Here is an 11,157-nt window from a genome sequence, read left to right as displayed (position 1 = left end):
ATGCTCATGTCATTGTTTTAACATCTTTACCCATTAGAATGTGGTATGAGTTCACAGCTCATAAACCAACAGTATCTATCAATTTGAGGTCATTGCGCCCTCTGGTGGATACAAAAATAAATGTCGCTCAACATGCTTAGTGCAGCGATTTGCCGTATTGTGGCCATTAAACGTGAAGCTTTGGAGTACAATGTGAGGGATTCCACGGGAATCACTGAGCAAAATAACATTCTAGAACTGGCTCAATATTACTGACTACTACTGTCAAGCTTTTTGACAACAAGTATTGGGAGTAAAGCTTTGTTAATTCGCAACAGGGACAATCTTCCAGTGTGAACATTTGGTAAACAGGTAAACTACATTATGTTTCATATGCATATCCTTATATTAATGAATTTGTACATGTGTTTCACAGTGTCTTCACTCAGGATTGTGCTTCTGGGGAAGTGTGATGACAAGAATAATACAGTGGGTAACATGATCCTACAGAAAGAGGCTTTTAGGCCTGCTCATTTCTTCAACTATAAACAGCCATGTGATTCAGCCAGTGGGAAGGTGAATGGCAAGTCTGTAACTGTAGTAAAGACTCTAGACTTCTTTGCTCCACGTCTGACTGTGGAGTCCCTGATGGAGGAGATGGAGAAATGTAAGTCCCTCTCTGCTCCTGGGCCTCATGGGGTCCTACTGGTGTTGAAGCGTGGGGAGTTCACAGAGGAGAACAGAAACACTTTCAAGTTGATCCTGAGTATATTTGGTAAAGAGGCCTTCAAGCACTCAATGGTGATTATTACTCACGAGGGAGTCGCAGGAAATCCTCATCTGAGTCCAATGATCCAAGAATGTGGAGGAAGGCATCATGAAATGTACAAACAAGGAAGTGACCACAAAGAGTTAACTGAAAAGATAGAAAAGATGGTAGAGGAGAATGAATGGAGATACCTCACCTCCAATGAAGAGACAACACATGATACCATGACACCAAAGGCTCAGAGACTGAACGTGGTGCTGTGTGGCAGAAGAGGAGCTGGGAAGACTTCTATAGCCAATGTCATACTGGGTCAGACAGAGTCCAGTCCAAAGTCCAGCTCCTCCTCAGTGTGTGTGAAGAGAGAAGGAGAGGTGTGTGGTCGGCCTGTCACCCTCATCGAGCTGCCTGCTCTGTATAGAACACATCGCACTGAGGAGGAAGTGATGCGTGAGACTTTCCACTGTGTCTCTCTCTGTGACTCTGGAGTCCATGCTTTCCTCCTGGTCGTACCTTTGGGTCCACTCACTGATGAAGACAAAGGAGAGTTGGAGACCATCCAGAAGATTCTCAGCTCACGAGTCAATGACTTTATCATGGTCCTGTTTAGACAGGATTACATTCCAGTTGATAAAACTGCAGTTGACTTTGTGGAACAAAATGCAGACACAAAGCAACTGATCAAGATATGCGGAGGGCGGTATAAAATCTTTGATGCTTTGAAGATTGATAACACCAAGCAGACGACAGAACTTGTAGCAGAAATAGTCAAAATGATGGATCAGAACAGAACCTGCTACACTCTGTACATGTACATGGAGGCTAAACACCAATCAGAACTGGAGGAAAATAACAGAAGAATCAAGGATTTAGAGAAGAGAATCAGGAACATGTCACAAGGTGAGTTTGTTGAACACAGGGAGGAACAAATATTGGGGGTTGATTGGGAAAGCAATGATTTTACAGTATGACCATTCTGTGTTGATTTGAGTATACATTCATGCAGTAATTAACATTGATTTAATTATAATTTGTTTAATTTGTAGGTGCTGAAATGGAGTGTTCCAGCACAGAGTGCATAAGGGTGGTGCTGATTGGGAAAACTGGAAATGGGAAGAGCGCCTCTGCAAACACTATCCTGGGCAGAGARGAATTTYAGTCTGAATCCAGCKCTGATTCTGTGACAWCAGTTTGCAAGAAGGCAGTCGGCAAAGTTGATGGAAMAACAGTTMCTGTGGTGGACACKCCTGGRCTTTTTGACACAACARTGTCTAATKAAGATGTTCAGCAAGAGAMAGTGAAATGTGTTTCCCTGTCAGCTCCTGGACCCCATGTGTTTATCATAGTGTTGTGTGTCGGGAGAATCACTCAAGAGGAGCTGGACACTTTGGACCTCATAGAGACAACCTTTGGTCCACGGGCAGGAATGTTCTGCTTAGTTCTGTTTACTAGAGGAGATGACTTGAAAAAGAAATCAATTCAAGATTACATTGGGAAKAGCAAGKATGKCAAACTGAAAAAACTGATCKGAGATTGTGGAGACAGARRCCATSTCTTCAACAACAAKYACYAKAATAACCMCACACAGGTCACTGAGCTTCTTAAGAAGATTAACAAAATGGTGTCCATGAACAAGGGCAGTTTCTACACCAATGAGATGTTCCAGGAGGCAGAGGCAGCCATTAAACAAAAACAGGAAGCAATACTGAAGGAGKGAGAGARGGAGATAAAYGCTGACATMGAGAAACTGAAYGTTAGCCATGAAACAGACATGGAAAAGATGAAGTCAAAGTTGGAAGAGGAGAGATTGAAAGTTCAGGAGGAAAGACAGCTGAGAGAAAAACTGTTGAGAGAGAGAGAAGAAGCTATAAGAAAAGAGCATGAAGAAAAGGAGAAAGCAGAAAGAGAGTTGGAGGACAAAAAAAGGAAAGAAGATGAAAAGTTGAAAAAAGAAATATGGGACAGAGAAAAAGAGAAGATGGAAAAAGAGATAAAAACTCAGGAAATAAAGTTGGAGAAACAACAAAGAGAAAAGAAAGAAGAATATAAAATGAGGATGGAAAAACTGAGAAAAGAAGAGAAAGACAAAGAAGAACAGCTTCAAAATCAAGAAAGGAAGTTTGATAAACTAAAAAGGGAACAGGAAGAAGAAAGTAAAAGGAGAGAGAAAGAAGGACGAGAAAGTAAGACAAGAGTGGCAAAGCAAAATAGAGGAAGCAGAGAAAGGTCAAACAGAACTCCAAGAGGTCATGCGTAGAGAAAAAGAGGAATGGGAGGAACAATTGAAGAAAGAAAGAGACAGACAACAGGAAGAAGAAAGGCTAAGGAGACAGAATGACGTAGAAACTCTTGTAGAACAAGAGAAAAAACAGAGGAGTTTGAGAGAGCAGTTTGAAAGAGAGAGGGAACAAGAGAGAATAAAGATGAAAGAATCAGAAGAGCAGAGGAGAGAAAAAATTGAAAAAGAGGAGAGAGTTGACAGACAAAATGAAAATGCAACAAGAGCAGTGGGAGAAAGAACGTAACGAGGAACAGGAAAGAAGATTTCAAGAGGATGTAAATCGAAGAGTGGAGGAGAGACTAAGACTAAGAAAACTGGAGGAAACATTTCAACAAGAACGTGAAGAAGAAAACAGGAGGAAAGAGAAGGGAGATAAAGTCAGGAGAGAACAAGAAGAGAAGAAATGGAAGGAAATGAGGGCAGAGCACGAAAGGGAAACAAAAGAAAAAAAGGATAAATATTAACAAGAGGCCAGAAGACATGCAGAGGAAATGAATAACTTTAAAGAGAAATATGAAAATGACTTCCAAAAACTATTGGATCAACATGAAGAAGAGAAGGAGAAACTAAGACAAAAGCACAAAAAGGAGACTGATGAATTGAAGAATCAATATGGTCATGATGAAAAAGAACTGACTGATAAAATGAAGGAAATGGAGGAAAAACATAAAATAGAGATAGAAAACATGACAACGGTGAAGGGAATCACTAAACAAGTGTTAAACAAATGTACTATGCAGTGAGAGTCTTCTTATGGCTGCATCCCTCTACCGGGATCGATATGACAGCAGCCAGTAAAAGTGCAGGGCGCCAAATTCAAACAACAGAAATCTCATAATTAAAATTCCTCAAACATACATGTGTTTTATATCATTTTAAAGGTAATCTTGTTGTTAATCCCACAAAAGTGTCCGATTTCAAATATGCTTTTCAGCGAAAGCACTACGAACGATTATGTTAGGTCACCACCAAACCACAATAAGCACAGCCATTTTTCCAGCGAAAGATAGCTTTCACAAAAAGCAGAAATAGAGATAAAATTAATCACTAACCTTTGATTATCTTCATCAGATGACACTCATTAGGACTTCATGTTACACAATACATGCATGTTTTGTTTGATAAAGTTCATATTTATAACAAAAATCGGAGTTTACATTGGCGCGTTACATTCACTAGTTCCAAAAACATCAAGTGATTTTGCATAGCCACATCGTTTCAACAGAAATACTCATCATAAATGTATATGATATATATTAACAAGTATATACACATGGAATTATAGATATACCTCTCCTTAATGCAACCGCTGTGTCAGATTTCAAAAAAACTTTACGGAAAAAGCAAATCATGCAATAATCTGAGACGGAGCTCAGAACAATAGCCAAATTAGCCACCATGTTGGGGTCAACAGAAACCAGAAAATAATGATAAATATTTCCTTACCTTTGATGAACTTCATCAGAATGCAGTCCTAGGATCCCAGGTCACAATAAATGCTTGATTTGTTCGATAATGTCCGTTATTTATGTCCAATTAGCTACTTTGGTTAGCGCGTTAGCGGTAAACAATTCCAAAGTCACAAAGCGCATCCATATAATGTGACGAAATGTCCAAAAGTTCCGTAACAGTCAGTAGAAACATGTCAAACGTGTACTGAATCAATCTTTAGAATGTTGTAACATACATCTTGAATAACATTCCAACCGAAATTAGATTGACTTTCAAGAGAGCGGTGGAACGGAGGTTCTCCTCATGTGAAGGCGCGTGTTCAATGCGTGGTCACCTCATGGCAGTGATTACTAATTCTCTGCTCCTTCGGCCCCCCTTCAATTAGAGTCATCAGACAAAGTTCTATCGACTGTTGACATCTAGTGGAAGTCGTAGGAAGTGAAAACTCATCAATATATCGCTGTATTTCAATGAGAGCTTGGTTGAAATCTGCCACCTCAGAAAACAATTCAACAGGAAGTGGAACTTCTCAGGTTTTTGCCTGCCATATGAGTCTTGTTTTACTCACAGACATAATTGAAAACAGTTTTAGAAATTCAGAGTGTTTTCTATCCAATATGAATAATAATATGCATATATTAGCAACTGGGACTGAGGAGCAGCAGGCTTTACTTGGGCACCTCTGTGCACCTTTCATCCAAGCTACTCAATACTGCCCCTGCAGCCATAAGAAGTTGACAATGATGTGCTTAGTTATACTAGTCCCATTCAAATAAGGCTTAAAACCTGTTATGGCTGCAAGGGAAATTATTGAGTAGCCAGAAAAAAAGTGCCCATTTCAAACGCCTCGTACTCATTCTTGCTCGTACATATGCATATTATTATTACTATTGGATAGAAAACAATCTCTAGTTTCTAAAACCGTTTGAATTTTTTCTCTGAGTGGAACAGAAGTCATTTGGCAGAAATCTATGTCTCTTCAACGTTCTGCCTATACATGGTCATGATACGTAGGACCCTACGTACACTTCTACGCCTTCCTCTGGGTGTCAAGAGGATGTGAAAGAAGAAATTTTGTGTTTCATCTTGTTCTGAGGTGGAATAAAAGCTATTTTCTTTGACGTGTTGGAACTCTGAAGCGCGCGACTTGGAAGTGAGATTGCGTTCTGTTTTGCTTGCCGTTTCGGACGACAACTATCTCCGGCTCGGATTTTATTTGATAAATGTGACCATATCATCGTAATGTATGTTTTTTCAATAGTTTAAAACCTGTTAAGGCTGCAAGGCAAGTGTTGAGTAGCCAGTGAAATCGTGCCCATTTCAAACGGCCTCCTACTCAAATCTTGCTCGTACATATATGAATATTATTATTCTTTTTGGATAGAAAACACTTTCTAGTTTCTAAAGAGTTGGAATTATTTCTCTGAGTGAAACAGAAGTCCTTCTGCAGCACTTTTCCTGACCAGGAAGTGAAATGTCGAAATCGATGCTCTTTTCAAATGTGCCTATACATGGTCTTGACACTTAGGAGTCTGCTGACACTCTATACGCCTTCCTATTGGTGTAAAGAGGATGTCAGAGAAATAATTTTTTGTGCTCATCTTGTCCTGTGGTGGAAAAAAACCTATTTCTTTGACGTGAGCGTCCACTTCCGGTACTCTGAAGGAAGTGGGATTGACTTCTGTTTTGCTTCGTAATGAACGGCTAACATCTCCGGCTCAAATTTTTTTGATACATGTGAACATATCATCGTAATGTATGTTTTTTCAATATAGTTTAATCAGATTATTGAAACTTTATTCGGGAGTTTTGCCGTGTTCCGTCCTCTGACGTGTTTACGTTGGAGAAATTTATGCCACTCGGCTCGTGCCAATGCTAATTGAAGAGGGAAATGTGCCATTCTAAATCGAAACAACGACTCATCTGGACAGAGGACACCTTCTTCAACCTTCTGATGAAAGATCAGCCAAAGTAAGACTCATTTTATGATGTATTTCATATATCTGTCGTGCATGTGAACGGGTCGTGGCGCCCAATGTGTCTCTCTATTGTGGCTACGCGTAATATAGCGATACATTTTGTTTTCGCTGTAAAACATTTTATATCGGAAATATTGTTTGGAATCACAAGTTGCCTATCTTTCAATTGCTGCAAACTATATATTTTTCGGGAATGTTTTATGATGAGTAATTAGCTAATTGACGTTGGTGTCTGTAAATATTATGGCTGCTTTCGGTGCACTTTCTGAGTGTAGCTGAAATGTAAAATATGATTTATACCTGAAATATGCACATTTTTCGAAAAAAAATATGCTATACAATAAATATGTTATCAGACTGTCATCTGATGAATTTGTTCTTGGTTAGTGGCTATTTATATCTTATTTGGTCGAATTTGTGATAGCACCTGATGGAGTAAGAAACTGATGGAGTTAGAAAAGTGGTGGCATTTGCTAACGTGGTTAGCTAATAGATTTACATATTTTGTCTTCCCTGTAAAACATTTTAAAAATCGGACATGTTGGTTTGATTCACAAGAAGTTTATCTTTCATCTGGTGTCTTGGACTTGTTAATGTGTGAAAGTTAAATATTAAAAAAAAATAGCTTTTGAATTGCGCGCCCTGCACTTGAGCTGGATGTTGTCATAAGTGTACCGGTGTCGGGCTGCACCCCAAACAGAGTTAATCAGATTATTTGAATTTTTTTCGGAGTTTTGCCGTGTTCCGTTCTCTGACTTTTTTTACGTTGGAGAGAGCCGAGCCACTCGACTAGTACCCATGCTAAATGAAGAGGGAAAGTTGCCATTCTGAATCCAAACAACGACTCATCTGGACAAAGGACACCTTGATCCAACATTCTGATGAAAGATCAGCAAAAGTAAGACCCAATTATTGATGTAATTTTCATATATTCTGTCGTGCATGTGAACTTCGTGGGCGCCCAAGTGTTTCTGGCTATTGTGGCTATGCTAATATAGCGCTACATTTTGTTTTCGCTGTAAAACATTTAATAAATCGGAAATATTGTCTTGAATCACAAGATGCCTGTCTTTTCAATTGCTGCACAGTAATGTATTTTTCAAGAATGTTTTATGATGAGTATTAGGTATTTGACGTTGGTGTTCTGTAAATGTTATGGCTGCTTTCGGTGCAATTTCTGATTGTAGCTGAAATGTAATTTATGATTTATACTGAAATATGCACATTTTTCTAAAAAAAATGTATACAATAAATATGTTATCAGACTGTCATCTTATGAAGTTGTTTCTTGGTTAGTGGCTATATATATCTTTATTTGGTCGAATTTGTGATAGCTACTGATGGAGTAAAAAACTGATGGAGTAAAAAAAGTGGTGTCTTTTGCTAACGTGGTTAGCTAATAGATTTACATATTTTGTCTTCCCTGTAAAACATTTTAAAAATCGGACATGTTGGCTTGATTCACAAGATGTGTACCTTTCATATGCTGTATTGGACTTGTTAATGTGTGAAAGTTAAATATTAAAAAAAAATAGATTTTGAATTTCGCGCCCTGCACTTGAGCTGGATGTTGTCATAAGTGTACCTGTGTCGGGATTGCAGCCCAAACAAGTTTTAACCCTCTGAGATTGAAGGGTTTTCCCTATGATATTTACTGCCCTAAAACATAGATTAGTTTGAAGATAGTAATAACATGCACCCCCTAACAACATTACTGATGGAAATGAATATACTGTATGTAAATACAACATAGTACATAAAATGTCATTACCTACTGGACAGTAATGATGATGAGGAGGAGGAGGATGAAGATGGTGTAAAAGCGGAAATAGTATAATATTAAGATCTTTGCTCCACATTCCTTTAACAACACTGTTGTAAATCACATGTTTAAACTGCTACAGCTATAGAACGATAACTACAAATGTGCAGAATGTTCACCTGTACTTTCCCAGAGAAATTGTCAGAGTCCGGACACCTGTACCTGCATCCTAAATAGTAGGCTGTTTGGGTATGCAAAAATAGAAATTAATAAAGTAGCCTATGTGAAATGTCTTGCCTACTAATTACTAAAACGACATGCTGTGTACTAATCATACTACATACTAGATAGAACGTACTGTTTAGTAAAAACACATTCAGAAAGCAACAAATATCAACATACTTATCCATACTGAGAAGGCTTCATCTAATGCGCAATCGCGATTGTTCCCCTCCCTTGGTTTATTAGAGTGTGTCCCCTATTCTGATTATCAGCTGTTGTCAAACACACTTGTGAGAAGATGATTCTCTTCCTCAATAGGGTGCAGTGAATTCTAATAGATGAAAGGCCAAATGAGTATGACATCCTGGCATTTAAGCATACTCGATGTTTGAAATCACAACATATTATAAAACTCTCTTTTTACATACTCAAAAAGCCTACTATGTAGAACGCAAGTGTGGGTATTCGGTCACGGCAAATGTTTTAAATGCTAGGATGTCATTCACATGTCGGCTAAGAATTCACTGCATGCTATTGAGGAAGACAATCATCTTTCCAGCCCCAGGTGTGTTTGACAACAGATGCAATTAAGATTAGGGGACGTGTTGTACCAGAATGAACGTATGTCAGTAAACGCAATTGGGCATTCAATCAGTTTCCCAACCCCAGTCCTCCAGTACCCCCAACAGCACACGTTTTTGTTGTAGCCCCGGACAACAACACCTGATTAACACCTGTCAAGGGATTGGTGATTAGATGACAAGTAGAATAAGGTGTACTTATCTATGGGCCACAGAAATATGGTCCTACTTCTGGTTGTACTTGAGGACCGGAATTGGGAAACACTGCATTAGAATACACATTCTAGTATGTATGAGCCTAGTATGTATGAGCCTAGAATGTATGAGCCTAGAATGTATGAGCCTAGAATGTATGAGCCTAGAATGTATGAGCCTAGAATGTTTATATGTGTTGCTTACTGCATTCATTTTTTACTTAACAGTACATTCTAAATAGTATTTAGTATTACAGATTTCATACACACCCATTGCCTTCCTGGTCTGTACTAGCAGCCACTGTCTTGCTTTTATTTGTTGATTTCATTTGTTTATCTTTTATATCCATGATTGTGCTTTATATATCCTGATGCTATATCTGTCTTTGTGCTGTTCAAACCAGAGAATAAAAGACAAAAGAGACATATCAACACATCTGTTAAATATTGATTTATTTCATTCAGTTAACAACTGTTCCCAAATCTCAATTTCTTGTAGTCCAGGGGCATGTCTGAATACCCGTTCTTGCATTCTAAATAGTACTCTGATTGGGTGTGTGAAAATATAATGTTTTATAGTAGACTATGTGAAATGTATAGTAGACTAAGTGAAATGATTATTAAAGGTCCATTGCACTACAAAAAAAATAAAGAAATGGTTGTTTATAAAAAAATATTTGTTTTCTGATTTTTCAGGGGGTGCTGCAACACCCTCAGCACCCCTACTTCCTGCAGCTATGGCTGCAGATAACCAGCTAATAAAGCATTGCATGGGTTAGGCAATTCTACTTCCTTTTACATGACTGGCGACATTAGCAAAATATTTTTAAATACCACACAAATGAGAGAAAGTACATGGTTAGTATATAGTTATAATAATTAAATAATGAATTTGAATAATTTGAATAATTAATAGGCTGACCTTATAGAATATCTCACCACTTCCATCGCGTTCTCTCTCGCTCTGCTTTATAACTATCTCCAGCGGGTAGAGACGTGCAGAGAGAGGGGCTCTCAACAGTTTAATGAAATAAGGTTAGTTGTGAAAACATGTCAATATCGATGTTCCCGAACAGATTTGGTTGGTTTTAGATATTGTGGCTGAAGTGGGCTAGGTCTACTGTCTGTTCAAAAAGCAGATGTGTTCCCGCCTTCGCTCTACCGCCTACAATGTGTCACATATATATCAAATAATGTTGCATATCTGACATAATAGTGCAATTCTAAAACAAGGAAAATAAAAAATAAATTTAAAGGTTTAAGTTTTCTTGTTTTTCTATCACCCAACAAAACACATTCCACATTCACAGATGTGACAGACTTAAAAAAATTAAAATAACTAACAATAATAAAAAAATGACAACTATAAAAGAAAATATATAAATATATCTAAAAACTTGCAGCAGCACTATCAAGGTTCTCATTAGCTATTTCCAGCCGTAGCTGAGATGACGAGCAAATAATTAGTTTTTACAGCACCTTACACAACATGTATCTGCTCATTTCCCTAAGCACCCCATTCACTAAGTCCAATTTGAAATATGGTTGAGTAGTGGAGACCAGAGTCTATCAAACTTGGGCTGTCTCTTGCGGAGGTCATAAGTGAGCTTTTCAAGAAGGAGAAAGTCAATAATCTGGTCAATCCACATTTTAAATGTAGGAGAAGTATTAGAGGCCCACAATAGAAGAATACATTTCTTAGCAAAGTATGTAATAGTCATAAACAAATTTTCTCTGTCAGGATCAAGAACAAAGTCCTGCTGGGCATTAAGAAGATAGAGACACGGGGTCATATCAAACTGTACATCTTGTATTTTCTGTGCAGCAGTATGTATAGATTGCCAAAATCTGGCAATCTCTCTACAGCTCCAAAATACATGCATATAGGTTCCACTTTCAAAGGTACATCTTTTACAGTTAGGAGAAATGTCTGTTTTCATT

At 38.1% G+C, this 11,157-nt stretch overlaps 1 protein-coding gene across 1 annotated transcript; it reads left to right on the top strand.

Annotated features, from left to right (window-relative positions):
• Positions 1-418: 418 nt before the first annotated feature.
• On the top strand, positions 419-3,727 carry LOC111978981 (GTPase IMAP family member 8-like). Its single transcript, XM_024009240.3, has 2 exons — positions 419-1,645; positions 1,792-3,727. Exons 1-2 carry the CDS (start codon positions 478-480, stop codon positions 3,000-3,002), a joined length of 2,379 nt encoding a protein of 792 aa, XP_023865008.3. The 5' UTR covers positions 419-477; the 3' UTR covers positions 3,003-3,727.
• The last annotated feature ends 7,430 nt before the right edge of the window (positions 3,728-11,157 follow it).

The sequence above is a fragment of the Salvelinus sp. IW2-2015 genome, linkage group LG19 (assembly GCF_002910315.2).
Source record: "Salvelinus sp. IW2-2015 linkage group LG19, ASM291031v2, whole genome shotgun sequence".
NCBI lineage: Eukaryota > Metazoa > Chordata > Actinopteri > Salmoniformes > Salmonidae > Salvelinus > Salvelinus sp. IW2-2015.
Note: the sequence above shows the minus strand (reverse complement) of the source record. Positions and strands in the feature narration are given on the sequence as shown.